This window comes from Natator depressus, chromosome 24 (genome assembly GCF_965152275.1).
Source record: "Natator depressus isolate rNatDep1 chromosome 24, rNatDep2.hap1, whole genome shotgun sequence".
In the NCBI taxonomy this organism is placed as follows: Eukaryota; Metazoa; Chordata; order Testudines; family Cheloniidae; genus Natator; species Natator depressus.
Genome location: NC_134257.1, coordinates 5,845,992 through 5,863,724, shown reverse-complemented (window position 1 = coordinate 5,863,724; position 17,733 = coordinate 5,845,992). Strand labels below are relative to the sequence as shown.

The 17,733-nt window shown below is 51.0% G+C and overlaps 2 protein-coding genes across 2 annotated transcripts in view; one reads left to right on the top strand and one right to left on the bottom strand.

Annotated features, from left to right (window-relative positions):
• The window catches only part of RNF115 (ring finger protein 115), a 42,327-nt gene extending 39,109 nt beyond the window's left edge, over positions 1-3,218 (bottom strand). The window contains exon 1 of the mRNA XM_074938963.1: positions 3,070-3,218. Within this exon, the coding sequence (XP_074795064.1) occupies positions 3,070-3,156 (87 nt within the window). The 5' untranslated portion in view covers positions 3,157-3,218. The remainder of the gene's footprint in view (positions 1-3,069) is intronic.
• A 111-nt stretch (positions 3,219-3,329) lies between these two features.
• Positions 3,330-16,662, top strand: POLR3C (RNA polymerase III subunit C). The gene is made up of 15 exons (XM_074938960.1): positions 3,330-3,737; positions 5,229-5,395; positions 6,162-6,417; positions 8,299-8,484; positions 8,657-8,745; positions 9,193-9,297; positions 9,863-9,955; positions 11,281-11,361; positions 11,873-11,924; positions 12,038-12,098; positions 12,899-13,049; positions 13,871-13,972; positions 15,068-15,117; positions 15,900-16,049; positions 16,404-16,662. Exons 2-15 carry the CDS (start codon positions 5,249-5,251, stop codon positions 16,483-16,485), a joined length of 1,605 nt encoding a protein of 534 aa, XP_074795061.1. The 5' UTR covers positions 3,330-3,737; positions 5,229-5,248; the 3' UTR covers positions 16,486-16,662.
• The last annotated feature ends 1,071 nt before the right edge of the window (positions 16,663-17,733 follow it).

Here is a 17,733-nt window from a genome sequence, read left to right as displayed (position 1 = left end):
AGGCTGATTCATGATGACTGGCCTTCAGAAGAGTGTAAGAGTCTTACTCCAGAAATATGACATGACAAGGCAGGTCAGGGCCTTAGCAGCTGCCTGGGACTCTGTCAGGAGATCCCTTGCTTGAGAACTTGAGGAGCTGACTGAAAGAGAGGGGTGGCCCCTAACTCAAGTAGGTTCACATCAGGTTAGGTGCGTCACCGGAACAGGGGGAGATAAAGAGGTTGTCACCCCTGTAGTGGAGAGGTTAAAAAGGTGAAACGATTCACTGGTTTGGCAGGTACAAGTCCTGAACATACTATTTATAAAGTATGGGTAATAATATCTTCACATTTCTAGAGTTTGTATCATCCTCAGGAATACCTGAAATGCAGACACCTGCGGGGTGGAAGACAGAAAATCTTCAAGAGCACAACACTGTGCCCATAGAGGGAGAGATGACAGGTTCCCAGCACAATGCAACCCTGATCCCAATTAGAGTTCTGGGTGCTACTAATTATAATAATAAAAGCCAGGTCAAACCATTAGCCTTACAAAGAGTCCAGGAGCAATAATGCCCAGGCAGAGCAAAACTGAAGACTCTGATTTAGAAATAAAGGGGCCTGGGTAGGAATGCTGATAGATATATACAACATCAGGGCAAAAGAAAAAAGGGAACCAATGCTAAGATGACAAGGAGTCCCGTAGCACCTTAAAAACTAACAGATTTATTTGGGCATAAGCTTTCGTGGGTATTACACGGTGATCAGTCAAACAACAACATGACACGTAAATGCATGGACGTACTAGGCCTGGAGTTTTAGTTCCAATACCAAAAAATGCACTAATGGCATCAGGAAATCCTGAATCCCAGTTACGGAAGAGACTTGGTCGCGAGCAGTTTAGGGCAGCATTTCTATACAACAAAGGACAGTTGAAACATGGGAGGGAAAACTGCATAAGTCAGCAACAGAGGCAAGTAGTCTAAAGAGGGAGCTGAACACGATTTGGGAGGGGGAGAGAGAAAATACCAGAAGGCAGGGCTACTAGCTACACTTGAGGGGACATAGGATGGGTTTGGAAGCAAAGAGATACATGATCAATTTGCATTTCGGATGGACAAGCTAAGTCTCAACAGGACTATATGCAATTGCAGAGGTGTGAGCTATCTGTGACGTAAGCTAGAGAAATCTTCGGGATCATCATTCATGCCATGTATGAATGATTTTTAAAGTAAAAAAATTCCTTGAGGCCCCCCCTCTTACCTCCCTTCACTGTGCAGAGGGGAAGAATAGCACAGCATTACCTCGTTTACCTAAATGTCAGCGGGACGCTGAATCAGTCTGGATAACTGAAGGGTGCCCCCCAGTTATGAAATTCCCAGGAATTGGAGGACATCACCCTGTTTCAGGGTCCAGATCATTGAGATTTTGCTGCAGCACCCTGCTCTTCATTAGCTTCTTTCGTCTGAGAACCTTAAGGCGCATCACAAACTTTAAGAGCCTCACAATCTTCCTAAACCTGCTCTCTCAGAAGGTAGGTAGGTATTATCCTAATTTTACAGGTGGAGAAACTTGGGCACAGAGGCGGCGGCTGGGGGGCACCCCTTTAGCAAAGAATCTCCAGACATTCCCATATATCGGGCAAAAAACAGTATTATGTGCCTGGTCTGATCTGGTCAAGCTACGTTGCCTGTTCCTCTCCTCAAATAGCCGCCTGCTCCCCAACGACACCTCCCAAGACAGGAGGCTCATCGAGATACGGTCTATAACGTCACTAGAACATCAGCAGCACAACAAGGACACCCTTTGAGTCTAACCCTTTTGGAGCTACATGGAGAGACCACAGACTAGACTCATCCAGACCCCTCCACCCTATGGCAGAACTGTTTGGGGTTAGCTGTGACACAGCCCCCCACTACACCGCATACAACTTCAACCCCAAAGAGACACAGGACTATTTTACAATCACCCAGAAAGGGTGCTCAAAAGGAGAACCATTTCCCTAGGGCATGAGGGAGACGTTCCCTTACTTGGGACCCTACTGATCCTCTGGCTGGGGAACTGAAATTTGCCCTTCTCACTGTGAGAATTGGGAGACCTCCCTCCAGGCAGGGGACTGGACTAGATAACCTCTCGAGGTCCCTTCCTGTCCTACGATTCTGTGCCACTGGGTCCCTGCCTCTCTCCCCAGGGGTTCTCTCTCTAGAGTAGGGAGAATGGGTGCCCTCGCTTTCGAGAAGACCTGTGGCCCCTGTGAAGGGTGAACTGGGGTTTACCTCCACTCTCAGTGGGGCTTAACCTTCCCTGTGTTCCCAAAGGGAACCCCCCCTCTCTCCATGGGGATGGTTGGGATTAGCCCCTGCCCGCCACACCCCCCTCCCCCAACCTGAGTGGCCCCTCCCATCAGGGAAGCTTGGGGTTTAGCCTCTCCAGTACTAAAGGAGAGGATGCGGGGTTAGCCCCTTGCACCTTCACCTCTATGGAGGACAATTGAGGGCTGAACACCTCCCCTTCCAGTTCTATGGTATGGAGATTAGAGGGGGCCCTCAACCTCCCCCCCCCCACCACCCCCAAGAGATGTAATGGGGTTTAACCCCCACCTTCCTTTTGTCCCCCCCCCTCCCGGCAGGAGAAGGAGCCTATCCCCCAAGCTGGGCTTAACCCTCAGGCCTGTCCCCCCTTTCGGGGAATACGTTGGGGTTTAACCCTCCCCCCTTTCTCACGTGGGGGGCTGGGGTTTCAGCCCCTCCTGCCTGGGCCCCCTCGATCCCTGAGGACAAGCGTTTGATGTTTAACCCCCTCTCGCTGGGGAAGCTGCTGGAGTTTAACCCCCCCCCACCTCAGGGGGGAGGAGAAAGGGGGTTTAACCCCCCCTTCCCGCCAGCCTCCCTTGGGGGCGGGGATTGGGATTTAACCCCCCCCTTTCAGGGCGGGGGGTGGTGGGATTTAACCCCCCCCTTCCACCAGCCCCTGCCCCAGGGGGAGAGGACCGGGGTTTACCCCCCCTTTGATGGGGGGGGCTGCTAGGTTCCCGCCCGGGCCCCTCCCGCGGCGGATCTGGGGGTTCACGCCCCCTGGCCCCGCCCCTTACCGGCAGCTTGGGGCTGACCTCCCCCTTGCAGCTGTGGCAGAAGAAGCGATGCTGGGACACGACGGCCGCTGCCGAGGCCTCCGCCATCTTCTCTCTCCCCCTCCCCCGGCTCCCTGCCTGCCGTCAGTCCTCCTTGGGGGAGCGCCGAGACTAGGGCCCGCGCGGATAGAGCGGCAGGCAGGTCCCTCTAGCCGCCCACTTCCGCCTCTCCTTTGTGCTCCGCCGGCGGGGGCCGGGAGACTCAGTCCTCCGTTAGGCTAGCGAGACGAGAGGACTGCAGGGTAGAGCGGCCCCCTCGTTTCTTCCGCGTGCCGAGTCCTCCACGCGGCCAGAGAGACTCGGGCGAGGATAGAGCGGCGCCCCGCAAATTCCGCCACTGGCCTGCGCTTTAGCGCCCCAGCCTGACCACCGAGACTAGCAGGGGTGCGCGTAGAGCGGCCCCGTTATAGCCGCGCTCTCCAGCGGACAAGGGATAGAGTCTCGAGAGCCCTGCCTCTCGGCGCCCCCCATGGCCCCGGCTGCAGCCGCTGAGGGGGGATGGGAGCGAGTGGAAGTGACCGGAAGTAATCGGCGGTGAGCCGGAAGTTGAAGGGGACGGGGTTGCTATGGTTGCTGCAGGGGCCTAAGAGACCCCCCCCACCCCCAGACAGCCCAGGCTGAGGCCCCAGGTGAGTGAGGGCACCGGGGCGTGGGGCCCCCAAGGCATCCAGATGGGGGGGGGCGAGTCTCCCTGGCCAGGGGGCATCGAACTGTGGAGGCAGCTGGACAGGAACAGAACCCAGGAGTCCTGGCCCCCAGTCCCCTTCTGTGATCGCTCGGCCGCTCTCCCTTCCCAGGGCTGGGAACAGAACCCAGGAGTCCTGGCCCCCAGCCCCTGTTGTGATCGCTCGGCCGCTCTTCCTTCCCATGGCTGGGAACAGAACCCAGGAGTCCTGGCCCCCAGTCCCATGCTGTGACACTCGGCCGCTCTCCCTTCCCAGGGCTGGGAACAGAACCCAGGAGTCCTGGCCCCCAGCCCCTGTTGTGATCGCTCGGCCGCTCTCCCTTCCCAGGGCTGGGAACAGAACCTAGGAGTCCTGGCCCCCAGTCCCATGCTGTGACACTCGGCCACTCTCCCTTCCCAGAGCTGGGAACAGAACCCAGGAGTCCTGGCCCCCAGTCCCCTGCTGTGATCACCTATCCACACTACCTTCCCATGCTAAGATCATTATAGTTCCCACAGCTGGGAACAGAACCCAGGAGTCCTGGCTCCTAGTTCAGTGCTATGATTACTCATCCATGCCACTGTCCAAGAGCTGAAAGTTGAACTCAGGCATCCTGACTCCTAGGCTGCACTCTGCTCTGACCATCTGGCCACCCAACCTTCACTCATATAACATTCCTTCTGACACCAAGCTTCTCTCCCTGTGGGTTCTGTTGGCTGATAATTCACCTGGATGTTAGTTGTCCGCCTTGGCTCAGGGTGTATCGCTCCTGTCACAGTCAATTAGATTGTGTAGACCTAGCACTTATATGAAGGTCGTTTGGAGGAGCCCTCCTCCGAGCTGAAAAAGGCTATTTGCTGAGCTATCTTCTCCTGCCTTTCAGTCCTTTGTTTCCATAGAAAATTCCTTATCAACATTTCAGTTCCATTAGGCCCCCCATTATGCATCTCTCCTGAAGCATCCCGTAAGGATTCTTTAGCTCCTGTAGTGCTGCCTGCATGGCAGACATTGTTATGGCTCTTAATTTTGAAATGAATGGAGTGCCCGACTGGCAGCCCTAGAGGTGGATTATCTGCAGAACAGATGCAGCAGTAGGAAAGGACAAGGCAAGCTTTCCACACAGCCCACCCTGCCCTGGAGGGATCATCTCAGGGGATACTATGTGTTTAGTCTCCATGGCTCATTCAGTCCTTGGAGGGCAGGCCTGCCTGCCCAGTTTGCCAAGAAGGGGGCTGGCTGTGATGGCAGTTTTGATATAGGCTTAGCCTCAAACCCACCAGATTCATTTCAGGCATGAATTGGTAACAGTTTTTAGTCTCCACTGATCTAGGCCAATTCAAACAGGTGACTCGAGAGGTGAAAATCTTTGTATCTAGTCAGCAAATCTCCTGCGCTCGCCTGTCTCACCTGATAAGAACTTTAATAACATAAATGCTTTTCCCCATATCCTTCTAGTATTTCAATTTGCCGGCAAGATGACTCAGGCAGAAATTAAACTCTGTTCCCTCCTGCTGCAAGAACATTTTGGCGAGATCGTGGAAAAGATAGGGACTCATCTTATCAAGACAGGCAGCCAGCCGCTGAGAGTGATTGCCAACGACACAGGGATGTCGCTAGATCAGGTATGTCTGGAATACTCTAGGAGTTAGTCTCCTTTGGATCACACAGCTGACTAAAGTATTATTCGCTCATTACAACTTGTCAGTCACCATTTCTGGTGCTTTTGAAGGATTCTGTTATTCTAAAAGTGTTTGCAAAAGGTAAATCAGAATTTGAACATGTCTCCTTAAAACCAAATCAGTTTCTTTAATAGTACAAATTGCAATCGGCTTTAACAGAAAAGGTTCTGAGCTCTTATCTCTCCACAGAAGGGCAAAGGGAAGGAAGGTGTTTAAAACTAAATTTTTTAATTTTAGTTTTATAAGGGGTGGAGAGGACAAAAGATGGAGTTCTCTGAAGTTAGTGCAGCATCTGGAGAATAAGGAGATGAGACTTAGTGGCCCAAACTCACACAGCGAGTCAGGACTACAGTCGAGATTCTCAGGCCCTGCCTCGAGTAGGAGGAGATCTTGTAGGTTTTTCCGTCTCTTAGTTCTATGATAGCCTGAGGCCCCTGGGGAATTTCAAACGTCACCCGCCCCTCTCCCACAATAAAGATGATCTGGTGAACGCTCAGTAGCTTTATCTTAGGTTGTTAATGATCAGTGCTAATTGGGGAACGTGTGACCATTCCTGAGACTATGGATGGAGATAAAGCACCTAAGCACATAAGGGGAGGGGCATGCCCTTCCTGATCCCAGAGCCCTGAAGCATGATGGTTGATTTCCGCCATATAAACTATGCTAAGTTTCCAAGTACGTGGCTCATTCCTTTCTCTGGCATGTGCAGGTTAAGAAAGCTCTCTGTGTCCTCATTCAACACAACCTAGTGACCTACCAGCTACAGAAGCGAGGCTTTGTGGAGTACGAAGCTCCGTGCAGTCGGGTGCTGAGGATCCTCCGGTATCCACGTTACATCTACACTGCCAAGACCCTCTACAGCGACATGGGCGAGCTGATCGTGGAGGAGCTGCTGCTGAATGGCAAAATGACCATGAGTGCTGTGGTGCGGAAGGTTGCAGACAGGCTGACGGAAACTATGGAGGGTGAGCCAAAGCGGTGTGGAGACAGCTGAGAAATAGAGCGGAAACCTTTTGCTGCAGCACCTTATCGTCTGTCTGGCAAGGTTTGGGGCTGCCAGGCCGATACTTCATGCTACCAGAGTGGCTGGGTTCTGTACGCAGCGAAAGGGGATTGGATAGCTCCCAGAATCTGTGCAGAAGAAGAGGGCTCTGGACATAGAGCCCGATCCAAAGTCCATTGAAGTAAATGGGAATTGTTCAATTGATGTCAGTGGGCTTTAGGTCAGGTCCATATGGAGCATCCTCAAGGGGCTGTACAGAACACTGACACTCCCAAGCACCTCCAGGAGAGAGGTCAGTATCATCACCCACATTCTATAGAAGGGGAAACTGAGGCACAGGGAGAGGAGGGGACTGCCTAAGATCAAACAGTGAGTCACTATAAGAGCTGGGTACAGAACTGGCTCCTGTGCTTGGACCATTTGACTATGATTTATATCGATGTCTCTTTTACCCTATCTTTCTATCAGTAGACAAGTGTAGAGACAGCATGGTAGGAGACCTGGGAATGCATTCTCTGCTCTACCGTTGGTTCACAATATGACCTGGAGGGAGTCACTGTCCCTCGTTGTGCCTCAGTTTCCCCATCTGTAAAATGGGAGTAACAACACTTATCCAAATGACAAGTGCTATGTCGATTCCAAAGAGTGTAAGTGCTGGTTACCTGCATATTTCTCATCTCAAGGCTGAATTTTACACACATGGACTAAAATGGAAAACACATGTATTGGTCATTGAATCTGTTTTTCCCTTACCTCTGTATCTGTCCCTCCAACAGACCTAAGTTTGCTCTGCTCATTTAACTATTCCCATTGATTCGTGGCCTACAAAGAGGTGGAAATCTTTGTGTTTCCACTGCACCTTTCTCTTAAGAGAAATGTGGGAGGCCTTAAATACCTGGGAAGAAAGGGAAAAACCTCAACTGGCCAGCAAGAGTCATAGTTGTTCACTGAACTATATTAGTGGCTCCACTTGATTAAAAGACACCAATGCTATATAATCCAATGGAGCTTTATAGCCTCTGGTGTACAAGCTGTGTCCCAACAAATGTTGAGTTAAACGGGAAGAGAGGGGAGAGCAGCGTGAGTTTAGATTGTAAGCTCCTCAGGGCAGAGATTCTCACTACATACAGTGCCCAGTGCAATGGGGCCCTGATCTCAGGTGCTGCTGGAATATAAATAATAATAAATGATGATAATGAGAGAACTTAAGAGGCATCAGAGACAGCCTGCGTTATCCGGTGAGATTTGAAATGAGACGGAGATTCAGGAATTTGCTAAGAGCTGCCAGAAAGACTCTCCTGTGGACAGTGGCAAAGAGAGGGGCTGAGAGAGGCCCCTGCTATATGTGGGGAGTGGAGCAGAAATAGACAGGAAATGTTTCAGGTGTAGCAGAAGCATAGGAGAAGGTTCTTGCACCAGCAGTTGTGAGATCTGCAAAGGGACAGAGAGCAGACCCATGCTACTAGCGTGGTGGAGGACTGGGGAGAAAGACTGGTTAAGATTTTTCAAGATGACTAGTGATTTTGGGTGCCCAAGTTGTGACACATTAAAAAGACCTGCTTGGCCCATCTCAGGCCCCTTTAAGAGGTCTCTAGTTGCCACCTAGAAACTGAGGCACCCAAAATCACTCGTCACCTTTGCAGATTTGGCCCAAGGTCTGAAGTCAGCTGGAGCGAGTGGGTGGAAGGTGATAAATGCAGATCAAATACCGAGCCTTCTCTTGAGCAGCCCTGCTTGTACGTCTCTTAAAGACAACGATGCGGCCTGATCCCACGTGGGTGCAGGAGCAGCTGGAGTTTGGGATCATGATAGATTCTGTTCTCCTTGGTATCCTTTTGCCCAGATGGGAAAACCATGGACTATGGCGAAGTCTCCAACACGTTTGTGCGCCTAGCGGACACGCACTTCATTCAGAGATGCCCAATGGCCCCTGAAACTACCGAGACTTCGGATGCACCACCACCTCCTGCGCCCACCTTGGCAGTTAATGAGAAGGACATGTACGTGGTCCCCAACCTGAATCTCATAGGTGAGAGCTGTCAGAATCTCCTTGGGTAGATTGCATTTAGAATGTGGGTGGGTGATACCAAATGCATGGGGTGATCTCTGTGTAATCAGCAAAGGTGCTTTGGGAGCTTTCCAACCTGAACGCAAGACTGCCGTGCTGGTATTCAGAGGAAAACCCTGTCTTTGGCCCGCAGGGAAAGGGAAAAGGAGAAGATCATTTGACGATGAAGATAACGGTGAACACAAGGCAAAAAGGCAGAAACAAGATGCAGACAGCAAAGAGGTATTGCTAACCCGCTGCTGCTCCTTGGCTTGCATTCAGGCCAGCCATGATCTCTGTGGTACTGGAGGGCTTAGCAGTCCTTTATTCCACTATCTGACCGTTGGGTTTATAGCCAGTGAAAACCAGCAGGGACCAGTGGGTCCACAGTGCTTACCCTAGGGGGAATGAGGCTACTGTACAGCCTTTGTTCAAGGGGCTGTTTGGTGTGGACAGTCTGCCAGTCATCCACTGTGTAACCTCCCCTTCTTGGTTCCATTCACGTTGGTCCAACTCTTCTGAGATTCTAGACACCTGCAGCTCCCAACAAGCTCCAGGGTACGTGGCAGGTGCTCAGCACCCTCAGAATTTGCCCTGCTGACGGTGCTCATTCCTCAGACGAGCATCTGGCTCTGCAACCAATAAACCAGCCTCAGCATTTCCTTCTCCCTCTTCCCCATTTCTCCTCAGCCCCCACCCGATGACGGCATTTATTGGCAAGCCAACATCGATCGGTTCCACCAGCACTTCCGAGACCAAGCCATAGTCAGCGCAGTGGCCAACAGGATGGACCAGGTATGCAGAAGTAATCGGGAACTTCCTCAGCAGGGTTACTCCAGGTAGCAGGAGTGGGGAATTTGGTGCTTGCAACCTTGGCAGTTACATGTTAAAAGCTTCAAATCTCAAGCTTCAGGGTACTAGTTGATGGCTGCAAGGGTCAGGAAGGAATATTTCACCGTCTTCTGAAATATCAGGCATTGGTTGCTGCTGCAGACAGGAATTGGACCGAGGGCTGCTTCCCGTTTTAATCAATGGGAGTTTTGCCTTAAATGCACCAGCTGCCTGCTCCAGTATATCAAATCCTACAAGCCGGTTATCCATGCTGCTAAGCCCATATGTTCCTCTCCCAGAGCATCTTTCCCTTCTCCAGGACTGGAATGGTCTTCCTGGCAGTTCAATGGGGCATGTAACCAGCCTAAGATGAGTGGAAGGAGGCTAATGCAACCTAGATCTTACTGGAGGCTGATTTCTGAATTTGGAGGACCCCAGTTCTTGAGCGGCGGGGAAAGGAATTCTTCTTTCATCATGTGAACAGAGATTCTGTCAAGGCCTAAAGACTGTTTCCTTCCTTTTTAAATAGACAAGCAGTGAAATAGTGCGGACTATGCTGAGAATGAGTGAAATTACTACATCTTCCAATGCGCCTTATACGCAGCCACTGTCTTCCAATGAGGTGAGTTTCTGCAGTATTTGGGGCACTCCATAGAAATCGGACATGGATAACTATATTTCTTTGGTATTATGTATATGCATTGTGGCAGCGCTAGCAGCCCATGTCCTCGACCAGGACCCCTTGGTGCCAGGTGCTATACAGACACAGAACAGGCTACAGACATTGTATTATTGAATGGCACAGGAACCCAGCTGAACACTCATTTTAGACTTCAAGGTTTGGTCATGAGCGTCAGAGTGTCGCTCACTCTCTCTTGGTGTTTGCCCAGCCTCAGATCCAGACTGTGGAAGGGTTGTCTAGTGGTGAGAGGAGGACTCTGGGTTGTAACTGTAAAGTTATACATCTAGGAACAAGAAAGTAGGGCATATTTACAGGAGGGGGGACTCTCTCCTGAGAAGCCGAGACTCTGAAAAAGATTTGGAGGTCAGGGTGGATAAATGACTGTGAACTCCCAATGCAACGCTGTGGCCAAAAGGTCTAACACGATCTCTGGCTACCTATACAGGGGAATCTCAAGTAGGAGTAGAGAGGTTGTTTACCTCTGTATTTGGCACTAATGTGATCTCTGTTGGAATACTACATCCAGTTCTGGTATTCCTACTTCAGGGAGGATGCTGTGAAATTGGCGAGAGTTCAGAGAAGAGTCACAAGAATGTCTAAAGGGTGAGAAAGATGCTGTATAGCGATAAACTAAATGCATTGAGCTTGAGTCTAACAAAGAGAAGGTGAAGGGGTGACTTGATCATGGTCTATAAGCACCTACATGGGGAACAGAAATTTGATAATGGTCTCTTCAATCTAGCAGACAAAGATCTAACAAGATCCAATGGCTGGAAGCTAGACAATTTCAGGCTGGAAATCAGGTGTACAGTTTTAACAGTGAGGGTAATTCATCATTAGAACAGCTCACCAAGGGTCATGACAGATTCTCCATCACTGGCAGTTTTTAAATCAAGATTGGGTGTTTTTCTAAATGATCTGCTGTAGTTCAAAGAGGCATTATTTCCAGAATCTCTGTGCCGTGTTATACGGCAGTCAGACTAGAGGATCACAGTGACTTCTTTTGGCCTTCGAATCTATGAATTTATGACTGGCTCTGTTGCTGACTCACTGCGTGACCTCAGGCAAGTTACTTCACCTCTGTGTGCTGCAACTTCTCCTTCTGTAAAATGGAGATAAAAATGTTACCTTGCAGCAGGGCTCTGAAGATCAATTCTGAACATGTTTGTAAAGCATTCTGAGATCCAAATGAATTAAGTACTGTTTATTTTTATCACCTCAAATGTGAATAGCAGGTATTTTCTGGGTGTTCTTTTATTCCACAGATATTCAGATCTCTTCCAACAGGATACAACATTGTGAAACAAATTCTGGATCAGTATCTCACTTTGCTAGCCGATGACCCGGTAAGAAATGCATTATGTGTAGTTTGGTTTTGAACAAGATTTCCACCTTTGGTCCAGTTCTGATTTAGGGCCTCAATCATGCAGTCCTCTCCACGTGAGTGGGCCCCATTAAAGTGAGTGGTATTTTCCGCATAAGCAAAGCTGTTCACTTCATTAAGTGTTGGTAGGATCAGGGCTTTGGTTTCTTCATCTCACTCAGCGTGGACAGTGAAAACAGGCACTAGTCAGTTTTACCCTCTGTTTCTAGTCCGTTTCATCTTGGGGTTCTCCTGCCCTAGGTCAGAATGACTGCAGCTGGGAGCAGGAAGGTTTAAAGAAAAACAGTTTCCCATTAACGTTTAAACATCATGAGAACGTTACTATTAACATTCGGCTTTGGAAACATCCTCTAACCATTAAGGTTGGGGATTTATTTTTTTAAAGAAACTTACATTCTGCCCCCAATGGTATTCAATTTATATCAGAATTGTAATAGTCTTTGTATACATTTAACCCTTTTATTTCCTTGTAGCTGGAGTTTGTTGGTAAATCCGGGGACAGTGGCGGGGGCATGTATGTCATCAGTATCCTTTACTGAGAAATCTACTATGAGCAGTGTACTGCTGGTCCCAGGGCTTACCGAACCTTGTGAGATCTTTGGTAATTCATGTGTGGTACCTTGACACGCACTGCCCAGATCTCCACAAGGCCCTCGCGACTTTGGCAACAGCAACACTGGAATCCATCGTACAGGAGAGGTAAAGCAACTGTTTGAATGTAGCTTGTTATCCCCCTTGTTACTCTGCCCAAGGCATGCATATGAGAGAGAGAAGGTGGGTGAGGCCATACCAATATTTGCTGGTCCAGTAAAAGAGATTACCTCACCCACCTGGTCTGTCCATATCCCACAGAGCTACAACAGTCCTCAAACAGCAGAGCTGCACCTTTTTCACCCACAATCTCCGTCCTTTCGTTGAAGAGGGAGAGAGGAAGGAAGGATCCAATCCTGAGAGCTGCTAAGCTCCCTCTCAACTCCCATCAATTTTAGTGACTGATCTATCTCAGGATCAGGCCCCACATTATCCAGCTGTATGTTGAAAGTATTCATGGTTTCGAGGCTTCCTGGGTGGTACCAGATAGGAAGGTGACATTAGTTGTGATGATATTCTCCAGTCTCTGCTGGGCAGCTTGCTCCCTCTTTAGCTAGCCTGGATTTCATGAACTAGGGAAAATGAACATTGCTGAGTGAAAATTTAGTGACATCTGCATGATTAACTCTCAGACACATTTCATTTTCATGCATGTATTTCTAAAGCATCAGTTACTGGTCTAGAGACCAGGTACCGGACTCAAAGGACCAGTGGTCTGATCTGGTTTGGGCCTGTGGCTCTGAAGTCAGGATTTCATTCCATCTTCAACACACACAAGATGCTTTTTCTCTTCTGACGTGTTAATGTAGGAACCTTCTCAATTCTCTGATATTCCTGTGCAGCGGGTCTAGGTTTTGATGTTCTTCCCCAGAGTTGTGTGTTAGTTGGTTTGTTCCTCCGCCATCTAGATTTGGTTCCCGTTGCGCAAGGATATTCAGGCTGCTTCTGCGGAAGAAGCATTTGGAACAGAAACAAGTGGAAGATTTTGCCATGATCCCTGCCAAGGAGGCAAAGGACATGCTGTATAAAATGCTATCCGAGAACTTTGTGTCCCTACAGGTGAGAGTTTCTATTCATGCTGTCAACCAGAGGTGAGCAGAGTGTGTCACAAAGAGGGCATACAGGACATAGAGATGAATGCAGATGAAGGAAGGTGGTTAGAGCAGGGGACTGGGAATCCTGGGTTGCATCCCCATCAGAGCAGGGGGCTGGGAGTCAGAACTCTTGGTTTCCATGCTGAGCTGCGGGGTGGGAGCGTTGTCTAGTGGTTAGAGCAGTGGGGTGGTATCTTAGTTTCCATTCCCAACTCTGGGAGGGAGTGTTGCCTAGCATTAGAACAAAGGAATCAGAACTCCTAGGTCATTCATCTCTCTCTGCCTCTGTTTTCATAGACCTGGACAATGGATCCAGTGTTAACCTGTCTCCCAGGGGAGTGGAAAGCTGATTGCATTAATATCTGTAAAGTGTTTTGTGATCTAAGTTGTTCTCCCCTAGCTATCGGATCCCCCTGCTCGTCCCTGGTTTACTAACGAATAATAGTAACTGGAAGTATGTGTCACTGGACAGTTTCCAAGCACTGGTCCTCAGGCTGTCACCGGCAAATGCCCTTCCCTGCATTTTGCCGCTGGGGGAGCCGAGGCCTGGAAAGGTGCACTGACTTTCCCAGGATCACATGACGAGTTATTGGTGGTGCCGTGCTAGGGATGTAAGCAGTCAGGGTCACGCCACTATCCCACATGCCCTCTCTCTCTCTTTGCAAAGAATGATGATCGCTGGGTCCCTTGGGGAAGCTAGAAAGGAGCACACAGAGAGAACAGACAGATACAGCCCTCTGGGGAGGTCACACATATATCACAATCTTCCTTCCTGCACGCAAACAGGAGATTCCGAAGACTCCGGACCACGCCCCCTCCAGGACGTTCTATCTGTACACAGTGAACACTCTGTCCTCTGCACGGATGCTGCTGCACCGGTGTTATAAGGTACCCGATAATTCCCTGGCCATCCAACTGACACTGATGCTCATGCAAATCACACTGTGTCCTTCGCACCCCTTGGACTCCTTCGGTTTATTCCCTCTCTGATTCCGCGTCACCACAACAGCAGTTGGGTCGCTGGGGACTCTGCAACATGGAGAGCAACATTCCCAGGTGCAGAGAGTCACTGGGCTGACCATCCTGGCCCCTTTCATCCCTTATCGATTTACTGACGGATGGGAAAAGTGACACGGGGATCATTCAGCCACTGAAATGCAGCCCCCTTGATTGGGTTGATCGTGCGCAGCTGCCCTGCACAGGCACTGAGGACAGGAAATGGAAAGTCCAGCATTCCATTGAACCGGCAGAGAGAGCTGTAGGGAGGCAGAATGTCACTCGGCAAGTTCACACCTGGCCAGGAGGCTGGTGATGGTAGTGCCCTGGTGACTGGAGGAAGCATGATGGGATCTTTAGTGACCACAGAGAGTGGATCTCAGCTGACAGAGGCAACCGCTCGCAGCACAGTGCCCTCTGCTGCTGCACTTGGCCATTGCGTCCAGGGCCAGTTCAGAAGGAGGCATGCAGTCATCACTCCCTGCTCGGTCTTTGTTTGCCTTGGAGGGCTGTCATCCGAGGATTGACCTAGCCTGACCCTGCTTAGCTTATGAGAGGGGCTCAGAGCACAAGGCTGCATTTCCCACAGGATGGTAGAGGCTCATACTCGGGGTGGGTGATAAACCCTCTCAGTTGCATCTGTTACCTTTAACACCGTCCCCAGCAATGGCACGTGAAGGTAGCAAGGAGTGAGGTGGATTTCCACACCAGGCCCTGTAAATGGCGCAAGAATTAGCTGCAGAGAGACCAGAGCCGGAGCAGGGAGCATATGCATAAAATCCATCCCCCACCCCGATTCTGCCCATCTTCGCGGCTCATGGCGCAGAGGACCTATCTGCAGGCTTGGGGGGAGCCAGTGGTGGGGCCCAGTATTCCCGCCCACACTCCCCCTTTTGGCTGAGATTAAAGCACACAATCGGATGGCGTCGTTTCTTTGTATCCCTCCCCCAAAACTCTGCTTCTTGTTCCTCTCTTTCCATTCCCTAGAGCGTGGCCAACCTGATTGAAAGGCGACAGTACGAAACCAAGGAGAACAAGTGAGTGGCGCTAAGCAGGCCGAAAGCTCCTGGGCCGAGTCATCATGCTGGGGTCAAGCAGCTTAGACCTCTGACGTGGGCTTCGTAACTAGAGGAACTTACCAAAGGGAGTTGGGTGCCTAGCTACCATAGGGAGTTAGGAACCTAAATAGCTTTGAGCACCTGGATCTTGGTGCCCAATAAGTGTCAAAGATAAACAGATGGATGGCAATGAAAACTGTTTTGCAGGGAGGGGCGGTTAAGGAGAAATATCATCCATGTTGGGTAGGCGCACGCAAACACACACACCCCTGAGCCGCGCTGCCCCAGCCAGGGTTTGAGCCAATGTGGTTCACTCCAGCTTTGTAATAGAGGTAAGCGCCCTGGGTGCAAGGATCGGCAGCGGGGGTTCGCCACTCTGGGGAGCTGCATCAGTACAAACAGCCCCTGCCGAGACAGGCCCTGGTGCGTCTGGCACAGCCATGGGCATTGCTGGTGCACGTGATGCTTTGCAAATGCAGCCCCTGCCCCCAGAGTTTGCAGTGTAGCAGGGGGAAAAGGAATAAAGACAAGTCCTGGGGAAATGGGCAAGGGGAGGGCGAAGGAGGAGATGTTATTGATGAGGACAGTGGGGCGAGGTAGTGGGGGAGACACATGGATTTTGAAGGCAGGAGGGAAGCTGCCTGGATCCGAGATTGGATCTGGCCCCTTGTGAGTAACGCGGTCGGCCCAAACCTGAGTGATGGGAACAGGCTTGAGCGTCTCGCCGGCGCTCAGTGCACGCTGTCTGCCTCGCCCCCCAGGCGCTTGCTGGAGAAGTCTCAGCGGGTGGAGGCCATCCTAGCGTCCATGCAGGCCACGGGCGCCGAGGAGGTGCAGCTGCAGGAGATCGAGGAGATGATCACAGCCCCGGAGCGCCAGCAGCTGGAGAACCTCAAACGCAACGTCAACAAGTGAGCGGGGCCATGGCGAGGGTTGGGCTGGCTGGTCTAGGGGATGGGGAATCAGGATTCCTGGGGGCTACACCTGGCTTTGGGACAGGAGTGTGGGTCTAATCAGAGCAGGGTGGGGGCTGGGAATCAGGACTCCTGGTTCTATTCTTGGGCAAGCTGCATTCTCCTTCTGCCTCAGGTTCCCCATATTAACAACAGGGACAACGCTACTTCCTGGGGCTGTGAATTAACGCATGACTGTTAGTAAATAGCTTTGCACTGCTCACCTGGGAGACTCCCGCTAAGCACAAGGCGGCACTGACACGCGCTGCTCGGCCTGTGACGCTCTCCCTCCCCTTGTCCGTAAAATCACAGGATTGACGCCAGCGAGAATCAAGTCGACGAGACCATCTTTGTGCTGGAGTCGTACATTGAGAGCACAGTGAAGAAGCTGTGAGGGCGCCCCCTGCTGGCAAACTGCGTCCCTTTCACCACGCCAGTCATGGCCCTCTGGGTGGAACTATCTGCTTCCTGCGTGGGGGGAGTTTGCAGACAGCTGTTCTGCATTTTTATTTATTTTAACTGTATGTTTAACATTGATTGGAGGGGAAATAAAACACTGATTGCGCTGATTAGCTACATAGGGGTAGTTGGAGGTGGTACAAAAGCCCTGGTCGCCCAGGCCTGAGAACCTCACCCAGTAAGCTCTGGGGCTGGTGAAAGATGCCAGCTGGACAATTTAGGAGACTACAGTTCCCTAGTTCTGCCTTACAGTCTAGGCATGGGCAATACCAACTCCCCAAACACACCTGCCATGCCAGTGTGTGGTCTCCATAACCCGGTCAGTCCTTGACCTCTCTGCTGAGAGTGCCACCCCCCTGGCCAGCTGCCCGGATGCTCCGCTGAGTCTGAAGTTCCTTGCAAAACCTCCCTGCTGAGCCTGCTAGGTCTGGAATTGTCTGTGATGAGCCCAGCCGGGGGACCACAATCTGTGCCTCGTCTGCCCCAGGGTTTCACAGCGAGATTGCTGTCTCCGTGTAAACCCACCTGTTGCTTGCAGTGCGGACAAAGCCGCACCAGGGCTGAGATGCTTGACACGGTGGTGGAAGACGGCGGGAGGCTGAGGAAAAAGTCAGAGCATAAGGGGCAATCTAGTCACAGCGTGGAGCCAGCTGAACCCGTCAGACAGTGCGCTGGCCCGGCATGTTTTTATTACCTGCTAGGTTTATCTCTAGTGCATCTATTTCACTGTCCTGTAGGGCAGTTGTTCTTGACCTTTTTTCATTGGTGGACCTTTAAAAAATTTCAAATGGAGGTGCGGACCCCTTTGGAAATCTTAGCCATGGTCTGCGGACCCCTGGGTTGAAAACCACTGTTCTGTGGTAACAACAACCTTTCACAGACCCCCTTAGACATAGTCTGTGGACCACAGGTGGAGAAGCACTGCTCTAATGGAAGGAACAGGAGCTCTGCGCCTGGGTGAGATCCCATCTGCCCTCCAGTGGCTGCGGATAGCGGCAAGAAGCCCTAAGCATGGCAGCTTCACCTATCACTGCTAGCAGGAGTAATAATCTCCAGGCCGGAGACTTTTACGAACCAAGAAACTTTCCTCTTGCTAAACCTTCCAGGCCAGCTGGACCAGAGGCCCTGATTTTACAGCCCCTCGTGTGGGCAGGTTTCCGGGCCCGCCATCAATGGCGAGGCA